At 36.4% G+C, this 22140-nt stretch overlaps 1 protein-coding gene across 1 annotated transcript in view; it reads left to right on the top strand.

Annotated features, from left to right (window-relative positions):
* The window catches only part of TANC2 (tetratricopeptide repeat, ankyrin repeat and coiled-coil containing 2), a 347897-nt gene that overhangs the window by 99624 nt on the left and 226133 nt on the right, over nt 1-22140 (top strand). Inside the window, exon 3 of the mRNA XM_028087521.2 lies at nt 5074-5145. Within this exon, the coding sequence (XP_027943322.1) occupies nt 5074-5145 (72 nt within the window). The remainder of the gene's footprint in view (nt 1-5073; nt 5146-22140) is intronic.

The raw sequence follows: 22140 nt of genomic DNA, 5'->3' as shown, positions 1-22140 counted from the left end.
CTTAGTTGTGCTAGACACTAAGCCCCATTAATATGTGTTGGATACAATTTCCTTATATTGTTAAGTAGAGGCAACTGCATTTTACGTAGAGGAAAAAGTGTGAATAAGTTGATGGAGGCCTTACAATGCATTTCCTCTTTGCATATCATCAAGTAGTTTGGTGCTGCCCGAGTATAGGGGAATGGTTGCCGGTAATAGAATATTTGTCTCAGAATTGCTTATACTAGGGGTTGGCAAACTTTTTCTGTAAAGGGCTAGATAGTAAATATGTTAGGTGTTGTAGGCCGTAGACTTTGCAGCTACTGAACTGTCATTGTGGTGTAAAAGCAGTCATCAACTGTATATCAATGAGTTATCATGACTGTGTGCTAATAAAACTTTGTGGACATTCAAATTTGCATTTCATATACTTTTTATGTCATAAAATATTACTTTTAATTTTCAGTCATTTAAAAATGTAAAAACTTTAAAAACTATTCTTACTTAGCTCCACTGGTTGTACCTTAAGCTTAGTATGTCCAGAACTGAGCTCCAAATGCTCTCCTCATCCTCAAACCCATTCTTTCACAGTCTTTCATATCTCAGTAAATTGCAGATCCATTGTTTGGCCCCAAAATATTAAAATTACCCTTGATTATTTCTTTATTTTTCTCTTCTGGCAGCTGATTGTGCTGTACCTTCAAAATGTATCCAGAATCTGATCTCTTCTCACTACCTCCACTGCGCCCTTCATCCAAGTGTTCATTCTTCTTCTGGATTTTTGCAGCAACCTCTGAATTGATTTCTGTCCACTTCTGCTCTCTTTCCCCTTCATGACCCCCCCCCCACCACCTTAATGACTTCTTTGTTATAGAAGAGAGCAGCAGAGATTTTTGAAACCAGACACTTTGAATTTTAGGATTGCAGTATGATTTGGGGGAAGTCACTTTACTTCCCTGAATCTCAGTCTTACATTTAAAATGGGCATAATACTTGTTTCATAGAATTGTTATTAGTATTGAATGAGATAATATTGTAAAGATCTTTCTGGTACTGCACCCAGCAGAGAATAGGTAATGGAACAAATAAATTGTGGTTCCTTTTTCTCTTTTCTACTCCAAACAGATGAGCTGCTTTTCATCTTTTCTGGTTATTAAAGTGCTTATGTAGCCAGGGCGCATCTTATCTATGTACCTCTTCATAAGTGACATTTGGCTAATAAATAAATCTATCTTATGTTCCTGGTCCTTCCTTTTGCACTTTAAAAAAAATTCCATTCATATCTTTCAGTTCATGTCTGCCTTTGTTGGCATTAAGTGTATACAGTTCTTACAGATTCATGCCTGATTAGTAAAAGGCACCAGAGTTTATACTTGAATAGTAAAACTTTAATCTCTTTGTATTGTATTCTATTCAGTTTTAATACCCCTCCCATGCCTTCTATTAGGGTCATATATTTAAGTTACCAAAGAAGGATTGAAAACAACCAACTTTAAAATTTTTTTCATAAAAGCTAATCTGTTATTGATTCTAGCACAGTATTTAACTGAGAACACTAAAGATGAGCTTGGCTTACCAAGTTCAAGGTTACTTAAATTGTTAATTTTTCAACTCTAATATTTTGATCCTGGGTTGAAAAGAAGAATCATTTAAAGTATCCCCTTCTTACAGGAAAGAAAATATTTTTCTTGGAATTGTTCAGGCACTTTCTTACTAGACTTTCTCTAACTTAAGTTCCTTCATAGAAATCACTACATACTGAATATCCCTATATGGTTGGTATTTCTTTACCAGGCCTATTTTAGTGCTTTAATACTCCTCAATTGAAAGTTATTTACACTTTGAGATAAATTCTCCAATGACATTTTTCCCCTTTGAAATAATGGGAATAGGAAATCTATTCATGTTTCTCAGTATTAAAAGTATATTGTTTTATATTGCTGGATTTAACTCAGTGTGCAGATAAAAAAACAAATGTTCTCTGCTGATTATCTCAAATCCAGGAAACCTAAGCTCTGGTTTTAAAAGCTAGTACTTGAGTTGAACAGTCAGGTCTTTTCTTTTTATTTCTGTATCTGTTAAAACAGGGGGCTTTCCTCTGCAAAGTTCACAGTATAATCTGAAGTAAGTCTTTAACTTAAGTTTGATGAGTAAATTCTTACTTCATAGACACAGCCCCGTCCTATCTTCTACACTCTGGGGTGAGGTAATCAGTCTTGTGCAAATAACTTGCTTGAAGACTGAAGGTCTTCTGTTTTGTCCATAAATGTAGATATAAGTGTCCTGCGTGGGAGGTCTTATCTGTACTTTGAATTGTGTGTTAAGTGAAGCAAAAACATTTAAAGTACTGTATGTCATTGTAGTCTTGTTATTTTGGATAATGGATTCATTGGTTGCATAAGCATACCACAAACACTTTTAAAGAGGTTGAAATTTTTTCCAACATCATCTTGGGGAAGTGGTGAGTTTATTCTTCTTAAAAAATCTTTACTGTTTACTTTTACCTGAGAGTTAATCTCAACTCTTATGTTCAGTCTACACTGGAGTAAGATGTGGTTGGTTATAGGGTTTCAGTCTTAAGAGTGAATTGCTCAAATTTACTGCAGTGTATTTCTGATTTAATTTTGAAAATTTAGGCAGTTAAAACATTTTAGATTATGATGGTATCAAAATTGATTTTTTTGTCTTATTATTCACTGGCTTGCTGACTTAAAACTATATCTTAAGCCATTTCTTGCCTATATTTTTCCTCTCGGTTGTTTTATTGATATCCTAACATTCCACAGATGATGCAAATTTAATACTATTTGAAGCCTAGTTTTTTTTTTATTTTTTGCCTCGTATTGTTTAGGAAGACAGCGCTGATGAGGGAAATGTCTATATTTTATTCATATTACTTCTCACATACTTTAAGAGCATGTTTTTTTTTAAATATATTTTTTTTAATTTACTTATTTGACAGAGAGAGAGAAAGCCAGAGAGGGAACACAAGCAGAGGGAGTGGGAGAGGGAGAAGCAGGCTTCCTGGCGGGGCTCGATCCCATGACCTGAGCCGAAGGCAGACACTTAACGACTGAGCCACCCACGCGCCCCTAAGAGCCTGTTTTGGTGTTAAAACAAATTATATATATAAAATTTTATCCACATAGAAAAATCAGAAAAATGAAAATTTAAGACCCGCCTGAATATGAATGTTGCTTATTGTAATTGATTTACAAGTAAAGGAGAAGAAAGATACTTGCATAAAAAAATTAATTACTAGGATGAAAAATTGACTAGTATTGTCTTTACGCATCCTGATTTAAGATGCCATAGACTTCTGGTATACTTTTGTATTTTGATAAAATCAACATTGGGGCCCCTGGGTGGGTTCAGTCGGTTAAGCGTCTGCCTTCGGCTCAGGTCATGATCCTGGGGTCCTGGGATCAAGTCCCTCATTGGGCTCCCTTCTCAGCGGGGAGACTGCTTCTCCCTTTCCCTCTGCCTCCCTCTCCCCCTGCTTGTGCTTTCACTGTGTGTCAAATAAATAAATAAAAATTTTTTAAAAAATGAATGTTTATTCCACAATAATTTAGGACTGCATAATACTTATCTTTTTCTTTTGTTTAATCTGTTGAAAGACCTAAGTTATTTGATCTGTATAATTTCCCACAGTCTGAATTTTGTTGATTGTGTACCCAGGAACAATTCAACATTTTCCTCTGTCTTTTGTTTTTCCTGAACACTGACAGCTAGATTCAGAGGTTTGACCAGACTCAGGTTTGATCGAAAACTGTAGTTTTGCTCCTGTCATCAAGAGGCATAAAATGTCTGGTTTTTACTCTTTTTTAATGTTATTAGTCATTGATGCTTCAGTGCCTCTGGAGCCATTAATTCATTATGAAATGGTGATATTCTCATTTTTTCTTTTGGTTCTCATTTATTATCTGGAATGATTTTATAGAAGATCTCTCTTATGTACTCTTTGGGTACCAGTACAATTTATATAGGAAATGTAGCATGAATTGCTTAGTTCTTTCCTTTTTCCCAGATTTCAAGATAATGAACTGGATTCCTGTCATCCTCAGAAGGTGACCAGTTTAGTGTAGTGTTGTTTGTTAAACATCATTGTGATCTCATGACCAGGGAGAGCCCACTCCCCACTGGGCTTGATCCCAGGACCCTGAGATCATGACCTCAACTGAAATCAAGAGTCAGCGCTCAACCAACTGAGCCACCCAGGTGCCCCAACTTTCTGTTTCTTTTAAGATCTTCTGTTATGTTTATTTGTTTGTTTTCTTATAGTTCAGTCTTCAGTACTGAAATGATTTTTGTTTTATTTCTAGTTCTTTCTTGGTTTCTGTTTCCTCATTTCTGAGTTTTTCTGATTCTGATTTATATTGCTCTTTGATGTATTATATAATTTTCTTATATCTTATAAGACGTATAAATGTAATTTTTATTAGTAAAACATATAGCCCAAGGGATTATTTGACATACTTTAAACAAATAAGCAGCTGTAATTAATTTAGACATTGCTTTAAATCTTTAAATCAAGGCTTAGATACTGGGATCTGTGAGTGAACTTCAGAGTTGATAACATTATTCATTACATGCGAAGTAGAGTGTATATGTATGGGGATAGGGAAGGAACTGCTTGACTTTCTTTACACTTCCAGAGGGAAGTGTAAACTGTCCTCACAAAAATATGGGTAAGAACCTTTGATTTATATAGGAAAAAGTCCTCAGATATTTCAGTGATTGAGATTATAAGAAATGAGAACAAATGCTAGATATTATAGTTTTTAAAAAAGATTTATTTATTTATTTTAGGGGGGGAGAGAGAGCGTGTGTGGGGTCGGAGGGGCAGAGGGAGAGGGGGAGAGAGAATCCAAGCAGACTCCCCGCTGAGTGCAGAACCTGATGCTGGGTTTGATCTCACAACACTGCAACCCTGAGATCATGACCTAAGCTGAAATCAGGAGTTGGACACATAACCGACTGAGACACCCAAGTGCCCCTAGATAGTGTAATTTTAAGATGCAGATGGCACCATAGAAGATATTACATCAATTCCATTATCTATTTGCTTATGCCCTTTCTACTTTTAAATAGATGGAGGGAGCGAGGAACCACCGGATCGAAGACAGTCAAGTGTAGACTCTCGCCAAAGCCGCTCTGGGCAAGGTAAGCTTTCATTAAATTTATTATTAAATTGAAAAGATATCAGCTATTCCTTTCTAGTACTAACTCTGAGGTTTGGGGTTTTCTCTGGGTCTAGTTTATTTTATTTTATTTTATTTATTTATTTGAGAGAGAAAGAATGAGAGACAGAGAGCATGAGAGGTAGGAGGGTCAGAGGGAGAAGCAGATTCCCCGCTGAGCAGGGATTCCCCATGTGGGACTCGATCCCGGGACTCCAGGATCATGACCTGAGCCGAAGGCAGTCGCCCAACCAACTGAGCCACTCAGGAGCCCTCTCTGGGTCTAGTTTAGATATTCTAGTTTCTCCTTTAGAGCTTTAAATGTTGTAATCTAAAAGTTCTATGATATCATTTATTCAAGATAAAATGAAAAATTTTCTCATGTCATTTTTTTTAAATGCTAATACCTTAATAAGATTTTAAGTAATTTTGAAGCTTTGTGATATATATCTGGATATCACTTTTGGAATATCACCTAAAGTAAATTTTTAACAGTAACATTTGTATTAGCACACTGGCTTTTTAAAATTTAATCAATACAGTATTTGTTGTCTTATCTCAGAAGAAATGGTTTTTGTTTATAATTGCTATTTTAAATTAGGATCTTACTAATTATTTTCCTTTTCTGTTGAAAATTTATTATCTGCTGTAGACTGGTTTTTTGAAGTGACAACTTCCAAACTAGGTAAAAACATCCTGTATCATTGAAATCTTCAGATAGGCCTTCCCTAATTAACTTATTTAAAATTGTATGACTAGTGCCCCCACATTCCTTTTTCTTCATAGTACGTATCACCTTTGTATTTATTTTATTTTCTCTGTCCAAAACTAGAATGAATGTTTCATGATTATAGAGATTTTTGTCTGTTCTGTTCATTATTGTATTTCTAGTGCCAAGAATAAGTACCAGGCATATAGTAGTTACAAAATAAATATTGCTGAATGAATGAAATGATCTCTAAGAGAATGGAATTGAGAACCCGAATTGATGAATATATTACAAAATTTCAGGCAGTCATTTTGACTGATGTATGATTATTAGAGAATGTTTACTTATAAATAAAATAAAGCTTTGATTTACAAATGTATGGTGTTTTTTATCCTGTAAAAGTTTCTGGTTCGTTTATGCCATAATCCTATTACCTTTTTTCTCCAAGTTTGCTCTTCCCTAGTTTTGGAGTTGTACTATTTTTATAAAATTATTTGTTGCAGAATAAAAAGAGGAATAATATATGCAGGTTGATTTGGAAATTTTAACTTATACTAGTACTTACTCATTCTTAAATAATATGCATGGTATTATATCAGAAATTTGTCTGATTTTTTTTCCCCTTAAACATTTTTATATGAAAGAAGAACTTAAAATGAATTACAGTATATAAGTATATCAAATCAACACATTGTACACCTTAAACTTTCATAGTGTCATATATGTCAATAATATCTCAATAAACCTGGGTGGGGGGGAAGAAAGAAAATGAACACATGTATGAAAGACCCTAAAAATAAAATCAGTAGAAATTAATAGAAAAAAATTATACTAATTTTTATTAAATATCATAATTTGTATTAAATGTCACAGATATAGATATGGGAGATTATTTATTTATCTTATGCCCCATGGGCTGTGTCAGTTAAAATACTTTTCAAATCACTGAGTGTAGTTGAGTTTTAATAACAAAAGCTGAGGGGCACCTGGGTGACTCAGTTAAGTGCCTGCCTTTGGCTCAGTTCATGATCCTGAGGTCCTGGGATTGAGCCCTGCATCGGGCTTCCTGTTCATCTGGGAGCCTGATTCTCCCTCTTTCTCTGCCCCTCCCCCTGTTTGTGCTTGCTCTCTCAAATAAATAAATAAAATCTTTAAGAAAACAACAAAAACAAAAGCTGAACCTAATAACAGCAAAATCAGTGATCTCCATGACCTTGAGCACAACTACCTGATCTCAGTTAGAAATTACCAGGAATTGCATCATCATTAGAGTTAACTAATAGTTAAAGCGTGTTTCTTACCTTCTCTGAGATTTTGTTTGTAGTATCTCTTTATTCAAAAGAGAAATAAAAATTACAAAGCCATCTATAATGAGCTGAATGAGCATCAGTATTATCAGGAGTAAAGAGATGGGATAAACAGGCACTTCCACTTTTGCTCCTTGCCGAAAACCTGCTAAACAATCGGTAAAGGGGGATTGGAGAAAAGCAAACATCAACACAATTTAGAAACTGGAGAGTATATGAATAATTAAAAACTGAACCCTAAGCTCAATAGCAGAGAAAATCAAGAAAACAACCTCAAAAAACTCAAGAATGGTGGCATGTAGAAATGGAGATGAAAGGAAGATTAGCTGAAAGTCAGTTGAAGCAGCATTTGATTCCTGAGACCTCTTCCTCAAAATTAGCTAACCAGTCAGCTGGTCAAGTGCCCAACTCCCTACTCTTATCATTGGCAAAACCCAGAAATGTATTCTTTGGAATAAAATAGAGATTCTAGACTGGGAGACACCTACCAGGCATAGTTGAGGGCAGTCCTATACTGAAAATAGGACAGTTGGACTCCAGTTGTCTCTATCCTGTTGGCACTAGGATACTGGCAGGTAGGCTTTCATATTTCAGGCAGGAGGTTGGCATAGTCTTTTCTGAAGAATCTGACTAAAAAGAAAGACACAAAATGTAGCCATCAGAGATTCCTTAAAAAAACAGCCCAGCTAGATCGCTCTATGTATCAAAGCTCTCAATCAGCCTTTTAGTCCTCTTCTCTTAAATATTAGCAACTAACCAAGGGTTACTTTAGATATTTGAAGAAACCCTCTAATGTATGAAAGATAGAGATTAAAATAAGTAGAATAAAGTAACTTGGGGAGAACTTGGAGAAATTTTGCAGAGAAAAATAATGGAACGATTATTAACATTCTTTGGGAAATAAAAGAAACGAATACAGTCTTTTAAGACATGTAAGTTTTTGGTTTGGGGCTTTTTTTTTTTTTTTGCCTGCCTTGTACCCTTTCTTAGGAATCTTTAGGATATGATCCATCAAAATGAAAAAGACAAATAAAAGGAAGAAATGGGTTACAGGAAATAGGAAGTTCAACAAAGGAGAAAGGTAAAGAAATCTTTAAGATGACAATGAGAAGACAGGGAGAGAGGAAAACCAAACCAGATTGGAGTAGGTTAGAAGCCTCCAGAAGGGTTGTTTCACGAAAATGAGATTGGTAGAAACCTGATGCATTTAATTGTCTTCAGAAAAATTTTAAACAACTGGCAAAAGGTTTAGGGTTGAATTGGTGGTGAATACATAAAATAATAAGTAAAAAAAAAAAAGTCCTAAATTCAAGGGAAAACAAATAATGTGTAGGAAAGGAGATATTCTTCAGAATAAGCCCTCAGTCCTTGGGGCAGGGTCTGGGGTAGCTGATGTCTATGCCTGTCATATCACTTTACGTGTGGTACAAATATTTCCATTATTTGATTTGGACCATTATGGTTGGGAAGCAGGACTCTGAAGCACAGTGAGCAAATCTGGTGTATGTGGCTTCTTTTTGTACAGTTGATAGATTTGATTTGCTAAAATAATTTTTATTATTTTTGCATATATGTTCACGTGGGATATTGACCTTTAGTCTTCTTGCCTTACAATGTCTTTGTCTGATTTTGGTACCGGAGTAATGCTGGCTTCCTAGAGTAAGTTGAAAGTTGAGAAGTATTTCCTCTACTTCAATTTTCCTAGAATGTTTTGTGTAGAACTAGTATTATTTCATCCTTAAATGTTTGATAGAATTTCTCAGAGAAGCCATCTGGGCCTGGAATGTTCTTTATGAGAAAGTTTTAAGATACAAATTAAATTTCTTGAATAAAATATGACTATTTGAATTATCTTTTCTTGGGTAACCTTTTAAAATCTGTAGATCTTCAGTGATGTCACCTCTTTCATTCCTGATATTGGTAATTTGGGTATTCTTTCTCTTTGAACCGATCATTCTGGGAAGAAATATATCAATTTTATTCATCTCAAAGAATCAGTTTCAGTTTTCATTTATTTTCTCTGCTGCTTTCCTGTTCTATATTTCATTGATTTCTGCTTTACTCTATTATTTCCTTTCTTCTTTCTGCTTTGGGTTTAATTTCTTTTTCCTTTTCTAGTTTCTTGTGGTAGAAGCTAAGGTCATTGATTGGAACTTGCTTTTCAGTATAGGAATTTCAGTGCTATAAAATTTCCCTCAGTGTACTGCTTTAGCTGCATTTCACAGAATTTGATGAATATGATTTCATTTAGTTCGAAATACTGTCTGATTTCCCTTGTGATTTCTTCTTTAACCCATGTGTTATTTAGAAGTGTGTTGATATAGTTTCCGAATATTTGCGAATTTTCCATATATCTTATATTGATTTCTAATTTAATTTTGTTCTTGTCAAAGAACACTTTCTTTGAGTTGAATCACTTTTATTGAAACTTGTTTTGTGCTCCAGGAAATGATCTATCTTATGTTCAGTATGCACTTAAAAAGAATGTGTATTTTGCTCCTTTGGGGTGGAAGGTTCCATAAATAACAGTCTGGTCAAGTTGATTGATAGTGTTGTTCAGGTCTTCTCTACCTTTGATGATTTTCTGTCTGCTCATCCTTTCAGGTAGTAGGAGAGGAATATGGAAATCTCAAGTTATAAGTATGGATTTATCTCTCTCCTTTCAGTTATATCATACTCCTTATACTTCTGTTCTTCTGGTCAAAAGGATTCCCCTCCCTCAGAGATTTAAGTATCCTCTCCGTGAGAGCTGCTGATAGTGAAATAGGTTTGCCCCGGGGGCAGAGCTGGAAGAAAAAGGTAAAAAGAAAAAAAAAAGCCAGGGGATTTTTCCCTCAGTCCCTTATGGAGCCGCCCTCACATCCTTCATTCATTCTGCCTGACCAGGTAGAGAAGACTTGTTTTGCATCTTTCTTTTCACCCCTGCTCTGCTGTTCCAGGATTTGGGTTTCTGTTGAGTTCAGGCTGGGAGTTTGGGGACATAAAAAAACAGTAGGAAATGCGCCACTGAACTAGTTGTCCTACAGATTGGTTGTCCAAATTCTGCTTTCCTTCCACAGTTTGCCTGCTACCATTTTTTTTTTTTTTCAGTCTTCAGATTGCTGTTCTACTTTCCAGGGTTTTCATTTACATTCAGTAGTTTTAGTTACATTCAGTTAAGGTGGAGTGTACTTATTCCATCTTAACCCAGAACTAGAGTGCTTCCATTTCATTGTATTTTGTGTTTGCCTGTCTGGAGGGGTGATATTCAAATTATTAAACAATTAATATGCCATGAACATCAACTTACCAGAACAGATGGCAGTCTGTTGAGAACAAACGCTAACTTTAAACAACTGATAGGCCTCTGTAGGTGCATAATGCCTGATACCCTGCCCTGCCTGCTTGTGGATTCAGTTTCTACTTAGTATCTCTTCTCCAATGATAATAGCAGACAGTAAGGTAAGGAGTCTGGTGAGATGTCTTATCTGTTTGGGCATGATAGCTCTCTCCTGTGTGTTAACTAGCTAGCCTGACCTCTGATCTGTCTCTCAGGTCCAGTGGACTCTGACTCAAACATAACCACACTCCCTGCTCTGGCTTGGGGCAGAGACCTATGATGTCTTCTGCTTATAAAATGTAGGAGATGGGAGACGCCTGACTCCTTGCAGTGAGTCCAGTCGTACTCCTCTCATTCAGATTGCTGCCCCTGGGCACTTCCTGCTCCTTGCATCTATTGCTTCTGTGCTTAAAACAGACCTGGAAAAACTCATCTTTCACAGTTATCCTCCTACACATGCTCTGGGCTCTAATTTCCTCACTCCAGTTGCATCTAGTTGCTGTCATCCATGGATTTTTTAACATTTATCCTCTATTATTGGCTTTTTGTTTTATTTTATAATGCTTTAAGAATTTTTCCTTTTAAAATACTTTTTGTCATTCCGCACTACCTCTGTTGTTGCCGTTAGTCTGAATTACCCTCATTTCTTTCCTTTACTACCGTAATAGTGTCTTAACATTCTTGCCAACTTACAGTCTGTTGTCCATGTGATAGCTAGAGTGCTCTTTATTAATACAGAACAAATCATGTATTTCCCCAGACTTGAAATAAAACTCCTCAGTAACCTCCTATCACATTCAGAATAAACTCCAGCCTTTATCACTCCCTACAGGACCCTCCCTGAATTGCCCTTTTCTCTAGTGCTCCAACTCTGTGCCCTCCTACTCCCTCCATTTTCTACTTTGTGTCCTTTCTGCTGGCCTTTTTGTTTAAACATGTTAAGAGTGTTTTCTTTTGAAGGCCTGTATACTTGCTCTTTCTTGAATAAAGGGCTGTAGATTTCTGCTTAAGTCAAAGAGACCTTCTGTGACCATCCTACCAAATACCCAACCCTAACCTTCATAGTATTTACCACTGATAAATTTATCCATTTATCTGATGGCTCTGATGTATTTATCCATTTACTTGTTTTTTTTTTTTTCTCAATTGCCAGAAAATAGGTTTCATTTGAGCAGAGACTGTCTTGTTCACCACTCTTCCCCTAGAACACTTGCATATATGAATTTGTCAGTATTTGTTGAATGAAAGAATGAACAAGTAGCACTTAGGGTGCTTGGGAAGGTATATGGATGTGCCCAGGCCACATAATTGATCCAGTATTCACTTCTGTTACTTGATATAACTAAAAAGTAAAGCAGTGTAAGAAATTTTGTTGAGGGGCGCCTGGGTGCCTCAGTCGGTTAAGTGTCTGCCTTTAGCTCAGGTCAGTCCTGGGATTGAGCCCCGAGTCGGGCTCCCTGCTCAGCCCGGGAGTGTGCTTCTGCCCCTATCCCTGCTCCTGTGCTCTCTCGCTCACTCTCTCTCTCTCAAATAAATAAAAAAATAAATCTTAAAAAAAATTTTTTCTTGTTGAATGTAGGTAGTTTATCAGACTATTCATTTGTGAAATGAGGCTCTTGGAATAGGATTGTAAAACTGTGCCAGTTAAACTTCTGAGGTTGGTTGGTTGTTTTCTAGCTTTCCAGTCTAGCATATTGTATATAATTGGGATATATTATTTATTGCATTCAGTCTTGTCTGTTGAATCTCTATTTTTCCTGGTAATTTAGGAGTTCATTAACAGTAGGATTTTTGCATCTAGCACAGTGCTGTCTTGCAGTTAGGCCATCAAATTGACCGAGGAAGCTCATCAATTCTAGGAATTCTAGTTCTGTATTTCATTTACTTTATCAGAATTAGTTTTGGTGTACTAGCTCCATTTTCTGAAGCAAATGATTTTTCATTAGAGGTCATCCGTATATCAACAGAACTTACTTGGTTCTAGATATTAAATAAATGCATGAACCAATGTGATATGATTGAAACCCAATTTTTATTTACTTTTGCAAGGATAGCAGTATGCAGGTATTAGGCTCTGATATACAAAATGTGTATTGGTGTAGTAATGCTCATGACCAGCTCATGCTGGAAGACTGGGAAACTGTACAGTGTTTGACTTTGCATGATTCCCATTATCTGTAGCCAGTTTTATTTGATTAGTACATGCTGGTACATTTAGAGTAATAATACACTAAATTGTCAAATATGATGTGTTCTGATTATTTTTCTTTCCTTGCTAATATGTAAAATATTTAGTAGAAATGAGATGTTCATGCTCTTAAAACATACACAAATTATTTTTCCGTCTGGTAAGTTACAAAAAAATTCTTTATTAAACCAACTATTTTATATAAAATGATAAGGAAAATTATTTCAGTATTTAGTGTTTCATTTTTATATCATTGTAAGAGTATATCTGATAGTGGATCACTAATGAACAAAATCTTTTATTATTTTAGTAGTTTATCATTGTGATAAAAAAATCACTTAGTTTTCAACATAGGTTGCTTTGAAAAAAAAAATTAATTATACATATGTGCCAGGCTCTGGGTGAGGTGCTTTTACATAATCCTCATTTAATTCTCAGAATAATGCTGTGAAGTAGGTATTATTTTCAGCAGGAAAATATTTCAGGCTTTATACTAATCTACACCAAAATTTCAAATCAGCTTTTTTGATAGCATGTACTTAGAACCTTTCTGTTCCGATATTTAAAATTCAAATTTGTTGGTGGTTGGATAAGACTTGGAAGAAAAGATCTGACCTGAGGTGATAAATCCCTCTGAAGTGCCTTTATTTCTAGTCCTGTAATTCTGAAATTTAACTTCATGTTGATCATTCTTTGTATAACACTCATTTTTCATAGAATTAAACTTGAAATTGGCCTTTTAGCCAACAATTTATTATCTTGGGCTTCTAGGGTTGTGTCAGAATGTGTTTACATATTTTAGTCATGCTTTTTTTTAAATGTGAGTTATAATAATTTTACTAATTAAAAGATTACTTTTTACCAACAATGTAGATATTTAAAAATAACATGTTAAGGCTTCTTTCCCTTCTACTACCCTAAAGTAACCAGTATTAACTACATTCAGTCTGTATCCTTTCATGTTTTTTCCCTGAGCTCATATTGGCAAATGTAGGTGTGTGTGTGTATTAGTTTGAAGATTTTAAAAAATAAAATGCAATTTTAATTCATTATCCCCCAGTTAACAGTATAGCATGAACATCCCTCAGGAGCATACTTAAGTTCTAATTGTAAAAAATCTGTATAATCGTTCACAGCATAAGCAACCCATAATTTATTTCACCATTTCCTCATATATGATTCGCATTTGCAAAGTGATTCCTAATCATTTATCTAGTAACTTTGTAAACTCTTGGAATTTGAAACCCCAAGCACATTTTGTGTCAGAACATACTAAGTATCCTACTTACATTATGATAATTGGCCTAATTAACACTAGAAACATTGTAGAAACCTCTCCTTGCTTACCCATATTTATGGGAAAAAAAAGGAATAAAAGCATGACAACTAAAAAGGTTAGAAAAGGTATCTTTCCAAACATCTTTTTTGGCAAGAGATAAAAATCACAAAACCTCTGAAAAACTCATAATCTTTAATTAAAGTCCATACAAAGTTGAATAACAAAGGGTGAAGAAGAGACCTGTTAGTAAAGCCTGGGATAAAGTTATTTTTGAATAAATACATTTTTGTTTTGTTTTGTTTGAGGTACAGGTTGGACTTATTAGTAAGTCTTATTCCTAGTGAGAGATAAAGAGCTGGTTCCCACAAGGGGGCAGACTAAGACTACCTGAAAACCTTCATACTATAAAGACTATTTATTTTAAATTCGTAGTTGATTTGTTAAGAAGAAAGAGGAAATTACCTGGGGCTAGAAATGAGTAGAGAGATAACTGGCTGATCATCCCGTGAATGGTACCATATTGGGGGCATCCGCCTACCTCGTCCCCACTGCAAGCATGGACTATTGGCATGTTGGACACTCAGCTCTGGCTATGGTCAGATTGGCCTTGGTGAGTGGAAGTCCATATCGCTGAGCCCATGTATAAATTCCATCACTGCTACCATGGCCACTTTGTTAATGGGACCTTTGGGCAAGGTTAGAGTGACTGGGTAGAAAGACTGACTATGTCCCCCAAATAGGTCATCTAATCTTCTGTGTTGTTAAGCAACTTCTCTGCAGTTTGCTCTTTGGTAAGCATTCACATGGGACATAAATTGCTCCATATTCTGTGCCCTTTCAAAGGGTCTATTCATATACCTCATCCCCAGATTTCCTTGTCACTAGTTTTCTTATTATTCCTTTCAAATCTCTGAATATCCATTAAATACTCTCCATGAGTCAGTTCTTCTGTTATCTCTTTTCCTAGACAAAGTAAACAACTAGGTACCCTGTTCAAATTTCTGCCACTGGAAACTAATGTCCTTCAAGACTACCACAAAGTGGGACTGTAGTGTTGTCATCTGCAGTGTGTTGTTATCTTACAGAATTATCAGTTAACAGGCCTGATTTTTCTTTTTTTTTTTTCAGTGAGATGGTCATAGAGAATTTACCAAGATTAAGTGAAAAGAAGCCATAGCAAGAGTAGGAACCTTGGGCATCTGGGCCACTTGCTCATGCAAATTACTTGTGCCTCCAGGACCTGCTCAAGCCTAATCTCATGTACACTTCTTCCTTTTGCTGATGAAGTGCTACAGTACACACCCAAGCATATTGATTTGTTGTTTCAACAATACTTATTTCATGATAGGCTGCCAAGGTCACGTGCATTCATTCTAAGGTCCTATGGTAAGCCAAAAGCTGATTTTCAAGAAGGGATAGTAGTTGGTTACATAGGATGGCATAGGTTTTTTGTTTGTTTTTTCTTTTACAAAATACTAGAGGTCTTCCCTGAGATTGATCTAAAGTTCTGCAATAATGATGCAAAAGCCCTGTCTACCACAGAAGCTTCAAGTAACATTGGATCTGGTGGGTTATATAACCCAAGGGACAAAGTAGCCCATATTTATTGCAAAGCTTCTCTTGTTCTCTTCCTTTCTCACATCCAGCAGTGTCAGTAAATGGTTCACAACAGCATAACCAAATGAGGTACGGGTTGCTTAAAAAAAAACAAGGAGGCCTACCAAGCATTGTACCTCTTTCTCAGTAGTAGGGGAGAGTAGATGCAGCAACTTCCTCACCTTCCTTGGAAGGGATATTTTGAATTGCCCAAGATGATATGGCTCACAGAAATTTCACAGTGTGGAAGATCTCTGACTTTTTGTGGGATTTATTTCCCACTCTCTGGCATGCATGTTTTACCACAGTATCTAGATAGTTGCTGCTTCCTGTTCACCAAGTTTAATCATCATGAAATTATCAGTAATAGTAGAACAGCAACAGTTTCTATGAAATTGAGGGACAGTTAAGATTATTACCTAGAGCAGGAGAATTAATGGGAGGTAGGACAGTGAAAATATATAGCTGACCCTGACAGCTGAATGCATACTACATATGATTATCTCAATCTCAGGTCAATTACTGCAACAGGTGTCAGGGATATGCTGATTTGCTTTAGCAAGAAAACCACATCCAAAATAGTAGCAGTAGTGGAATAAGTTACAAAAATACACTGTCATTCTCCAAGATTTGTCTGTCTTCTGCACTGGCCATATAGATGAGTTGAATGAGGATGTGGTAAGAATCATCACCCTTGGATCTTTCCAGTGTTTAGTGATTGGATCCACTTTTACCTTATACTTTAGAGACTGACTGAACTTAGTTCTGGATATAGGTCTAGAACTTCACTGTGCAGTAGAGTAGTCATTGGCCACATGTGGCTGGTCTGAAGGGAGATGTGTTGTATATGTAGAATACACACCAGATTTGAGACTTTCTTTCTGTTCATTTCAAGAATGTTTGCCTTTACTTAATGAAGCATTGTTGTAATAGTTGCTTTAAGGTCTTTGATTTTAATTCTAACCTCTGTGTAATCTCAGGAATGCTGTTTATGGAATTTTTTCCCTCATGTTGAGATTTCCCTGTTTCTTCATATGCCATATAATTTTGGATTATATTCTGAACATTTTAAATATTATATATGAGACTGTGGGTTTTATTTAAATCCTCAGGAGAATGTTGATTTTTTGTGTGTGTGTGTGGTCAGTGGCCAGTTGAGCAGAATTTGTTCCGGACACAGGTTCCTATCTGTCCTCTGGGGGCTGTGTTTCCAATGTCAGCTCTGTTTTCTAAGCATTTGCAGTACTATTGAGATGGGTCCCATGTATGTGACCCAGTGTCCATTCTGGGATCAAAGTAGTGGTCCACCTTGTTGCTCTGTTCTCAAAGCCTGTGGTATGCTGTTTAGGGTCAGATCCATGCACACAGAGCTCTGAGATGAACCCAGAAGTTCATATACAACTTGATGGGATTGTTTTCTTGATAGCCCTTCTGACCCCAGTCTTGTAAACAATTTCCATCTCCCTCCTTTTCCAGCATTCTTGCTAAAAAACAGACTCTAGTTTTCCCATTCTGCCGTTCAATGACTGTAATGGTTTGTATCTAGATCAAGAGATAAAAGGACATAGAGAGGGAAGAAAGCAGTGAGGATTTACCACAAACTAGTGGGATCACAGTTCTTGGAGTCAGAGAAAAGGGTTCCTTCTCCCAGAGTATTAGGTGCCTGCCCAGTCACCTGTACATCTCTGTGTTGCTGCTGACATAGAATTGCCTGGACACTGGTATAGAAGATAAGGGGGGAATGAGAGATTTCCCTTGTCAGACCAGTAAGGGCCCCCTTTCCTGCTCCTTACCAACAAGGGAGAGATTTTATTGGAGCTTTTTCTTACCTGGTATATACTTCTGAGTTTTAAGTGTCTAGGTCAGGCAGTATCTGAGGAAAAAACATGGTAAACTCATCACCACTTCAGTGGAACTGCTTACTCTGTGCTCCTTTCTCAGTCTTCCTCCTACTGTTTATTTTCAGTCCTCAGATGGCTACTCTATGCATTCTTTTTGTTAATTTGAACAGTTTGTGCACTTAAAATTTCTAAAAATAGATTGTATATTTTAGAGTAGTTTTAGGTTTATAGCAAAACTGAGTGGAAAGTACAAAGAGTTTCCAGATGACTCTTGGACTCACATGTGTGTAACCTCTCCTATTATCAGCATCCCTCATCAGACTGGTACATTTGTTTGTAATAGATGACCCTACCTTAACATATCATGTCGCCCAAAGTCCATAGTTTACTGTAGGGCTCACTCTTGATGTTGTACATTTTATAGGTTTTGACAAATGTATACTGACATGTGTCTACCATTATAATATCATAGTTTCACTGCCCTAAAAATCCTCTGTGCTCTGGCTATTCATCCGCCCCCCCCCCAATATCCCTGGAAACCACTAATCTTTTTACTGTTTCCATAGTTTTGTTTTTTCCAGAATGTCATACTATTGGAATTACATAGTATGTCCTGTTTTCCAGTTAGCTTCTTTCACTTAGTAGTGTGCATGTACGGTTCCCCAGTGTCTTCTCATGGCCTGATAGCTCTTTTCTTTTTAATGCTAAATAATATTCTGTTACCTGGATCTACCACAGTTTATTTACGATCATCTACTGAAGGACATCTTGGTTGTTTCCAAGTTTTGACAATTACGGATAAAGCTGCTATAAACCATCCGTGTGCAGGTTTTTGTGTGAATATATTTTCAGCTCATTTGAGTATATACCAAGGAGCACAATTGCTGAATTGTAAGATAAGAGTACGTTTAGTTTTGTAAGAACGGCCACACTGTCTTTCAAAGTGGCTGTACCATTTTGCATTCCCACCAGCAATGAATGAAAGTTCCTATTGCTCTATGTCCGTGTCAGTATTTGTTGTTGTCAGTGTTTGGGATTTCAACTATTTCAGTAGGTATGTAGTGGCATCTTACTGTTGTTTTAATTTGTAATTCAATATAATATTGAACATCTTTTCATGTGCTTATTTACCATCTAGATATCTTCTTTAGTGAGTTGTCTGTTCAGATCTTTTATCCTTGTTTTACCTGTGTTTTTCATCTTCTTGTTGAGTTTGTATATTTTGGATAATGGCCCTTTATTACATGTGCCTTTTGCAGAGCTGAAGTTTTAAATTTTTATTTTTATTTTTTTAATTATATTTTTTAAAAAGATTTTATTTATTTATTTGACAGAGAGAGAGACACAGCAAGAGAAGGAACACAAGCAGGGGGAGTGGGAGAGGGAGAAGCAGGCTTCCCATGGAGCAGGGAACCCCATGCAGGGCTCGATCCCAGGACCCTGGGATCATGACCTGAGCCGAAGGCAGACGCTTAACTACTGAGCCATGCAGGCGCCCCTGAAGTTTTAAATTTTAATGAAGTCTAGCTTCTTATGTCTTTCATGGATCATGCTTTTTGGGTTGTATGTAAAAAGTCACTGCCATTCCCAAGGTCATCCAGTTTTTCTCCTATGTTATCCTCTAGGAGTTTACTACATTTAGGTATACAATCCATTTTGAGTTAATTTTTTGTGAAGGGTATAAGGTCTGTGTCTAGATTCATTTTTTTGAATGGGGATGTCTAGTTCTCCCAGCACCATTTGTTGAAAAGGCTGTCTTTTCTCCAGTGTATTGCGCTCCTTTGTCAAAGATCATTTGACATAGTTTTGTGGGTCTAATTCTGGGCTCTCCATTTTCTTGTATTGATCTATTTGTCTGTTCTTTCACCACTGTGACACTGCCTTGATTACTGTGGCTTTGTAGTAAGTTTTGAAGTTCAGTAATGTCTATTCCCTGGCTTTATTTTTCTTCCTCAAATACTGAGTTGAATTTTTGGGTCTTTTGCCTCTGCATATAAACTTTAGCATCAGTTTGTCAATCTCAACAAAAAATAACCTCCTTGGATTTGATAGGGGTTGCTTTGAATCTATCAGATCAATTTGGGAAAAACTGACATTTTGACAACATTAAATCTTTTATCCATGAACATGGAATATCTTTCCATCTATTTAGATCTTTTTGAATTCCTTTCATCAGAGTTTTGTAGCTTTCCTCATATAGTTCTTGTACATATTTTGTTAGAATTATATCTAAGTATTTCATTTTTTAAATTCATAGTTTGATAATTCCAACATCCCTGCCATATCTGGGTCTGATTTGACTCATGTTCTGTCTCTTCAAATTGTATTTTTTGCCTTTTAGTTGGCTTGTTAGTTTCTGCTGAAAGGTAGACATGGTGTTCTTGGTAAAATGAGCTGTGGTAGGTAGTAATGTAACGACGGTAAGGTATGGGGCAGGGGAAGTGCTCTGTAGTCCTATAAGGAAGCTGGAAGTGAGCTCTCTGCATTCTTTCAAGGGTTTTAAGGTGCATTCAGTGGGAGAGTAAAAGTGGAATAGGCTTATTCCATCTTTCCTGGAACGGGAACCTAATCGTGTTTTTCAAATATATAACCTTACTGATACTTAATAAAACACCCATACAATTTGTTTCTTTGTATTAATTCTCTTATGTAGAACAAAGGAAAATTTGGGGTTGAAGACTTTCCCACATTCATAGATTTCTCTCCAGTGTGAATTCTTATGTCTGTAAAGGCAAGAGGGATCATTGAAGCCTTTCCCACATTCATTACATATATAAGGCTTCTCTTCAATGTCTGTGCTCACATTTTTCCTGTGGGATGAGTGTCTTCTAAAAACTTCTTCACAGTCATTGCATTCATTGACTTTCTTCCCAGGATGTACTTACATGTGTTTGGTAAGTGTGTTTCTGTAGAAGACTTTTCTGAATTCATCATAGTCATGGTGTTTCTCCTCTGTGTGTATTCACATAGGCCTTGTGAGCTTACTGTTCCTACTGAAGGCTTTTTCTCAGTAATTTGTGTTTGTAGAGTTTCTCCCCAGTGTGGATGCTCTGGTAAGAAGTAAAGTGAGTGATCCTGCTGAAGGCTTTCTCGTAGTTTTTGTGTTCATAGTTTCCGCCCAATATGTATTCTCTTGTGCACCACAAGATAGAGATGTTTCTGAAGAATTTTCCACACTATTTACATTAATAAAGTTTGTCTCCAATGTGAAATCTCATGTATATTTTGGGGATGACTGTAGACCAACCGGATGCTTTTCTGCTCTGAAATTATTTGAAGAACACTTCATTTTAATTCTCCCATGTCTCTGAAGAAAATAATGGTTACTGAAGGCTTTCTTAGAATTCTTACATTTGTGATTTGTTTCTCCTTCATGATTTCTCCTGCAAAATAAGATTAGTGCTCCTTCTGAAGGCTTTTCCACATAGATTACATTCATAGAGTCTATCTCATTAAGATTCCCTTCTATTTGCATCTCATTTATGCAGACTACTGTAGTGAAAAGCTGAAAGCATTCCCTCTCTGATATCTGCTATCACTCCTTTTCTTCATCTGTGTCTGGAGATCCTACCCAGTGCAGTAAAGCCTTTGTATGGAGAGATGTTCTTGCTATACTAAGATCAGGATGGTAAGAAGAAAACACTTACAAGAGACCTTAGGGCAGAGCATCCAGGCAGATGGAAGGGCCAGAGCTGGGCCCCAAAGAAGATTGGGAGCCTGAGTCAACTATGCCACCCCTGTCTACCCAAGGGCAACCCCAGTACCCTGGTCTCAATCAGGCCAAGGGACAGGAGCAATAAATAAGCCAAAGAACATTTCTACTGTTATGATGCTTTCATCATAGTGAGACAAATAGGAGGTGTGAGACAAATAAAAGAACCACGTAATTTCAGGTCATGATAAGTGCTATCAAGGAAATAAAATAGGATTGTGTGATAGAGAATGAGACGTGGGGAAACAAGTAAATGATAAATCTAGGTTAGTCCTGGTAGGCCTGAGGAGGGAACATTTGAGCCGGGACCTTTTCAGATGAAGGAAAGCCAGCTTTGCAGAGGTACTGGGAAGTGAGCATTTTAGGCAGAAAAAAACAGGCAAAGGCCTGAAGTAGAGAATGAATTTGGCCAAAGCAAAGAACTGGAAGTCCAGTGTGACTGAAGCATTGCGTATTGAGGGGGAAAGTGGAAAGTGATGGCATCAGAGAATTAAGTAGGTGGAGCCAGATTGTGGGAGGCCTTATAGACTATGGTAAGGATTTTGAGTTCTGTATTCTGCTACTAAATGACTACACGATCCTGTATTAGTTACTAAACTTCCTCTGCCTCCTTGTTGATTAATACATGAACTTGTGAGAATGTTACAGACTCAGAGTGATATAAATCTTGCCTTGAAAGGTCATTAGGAGTAGTTTAGGGCAAATCCCTTTGTTGTAGAAAATATATGAAAGCCCTTTGACCAATTATGCATTGTTATTAAGTATGTAATCTTTCACATATCTGCACTTGTTGTAGGGGCTAGTTTATCACCTATGCTATTATTTTTTCAGTATACTTTAAAAAAAAACTTTAGTGAAATAAAGCATGCAATCAGAAAAGTTTACAAATCATAACTATACAGTCAGTATATTATCACAAAGTACTGTAGGGTTTTTTAAAGTCAGTTTATTGAAGTTCAATTTATATATAGTTAAAATTTGCCCCTCTTAAATATACAGTACCATGAGTTTTTGCAAACATATATGG

Source organism: Eumetopias jubatus, unplaced genomic scaffold, assembly GCF_037043125.1.
Source record: "Eumetopias jubatus isolate StellerSeaLion01/CBP00866 unplaced genomic scaffold, mEumJub1_p1.0 scaffold_10, whole genome shotgun sequence".
Taxonomy (NCBI): domain Eukaryota; kingdom Metazoa; phylum Chordata; class Mammalia; order Carnivora; family Otariidae; genus Eumetopias; species Eumetopias jubatus.
Note: the sequence above shows the minus strand (reverse complement) of the source record. Positions and strands in the feature narration are given on the sequence as shown.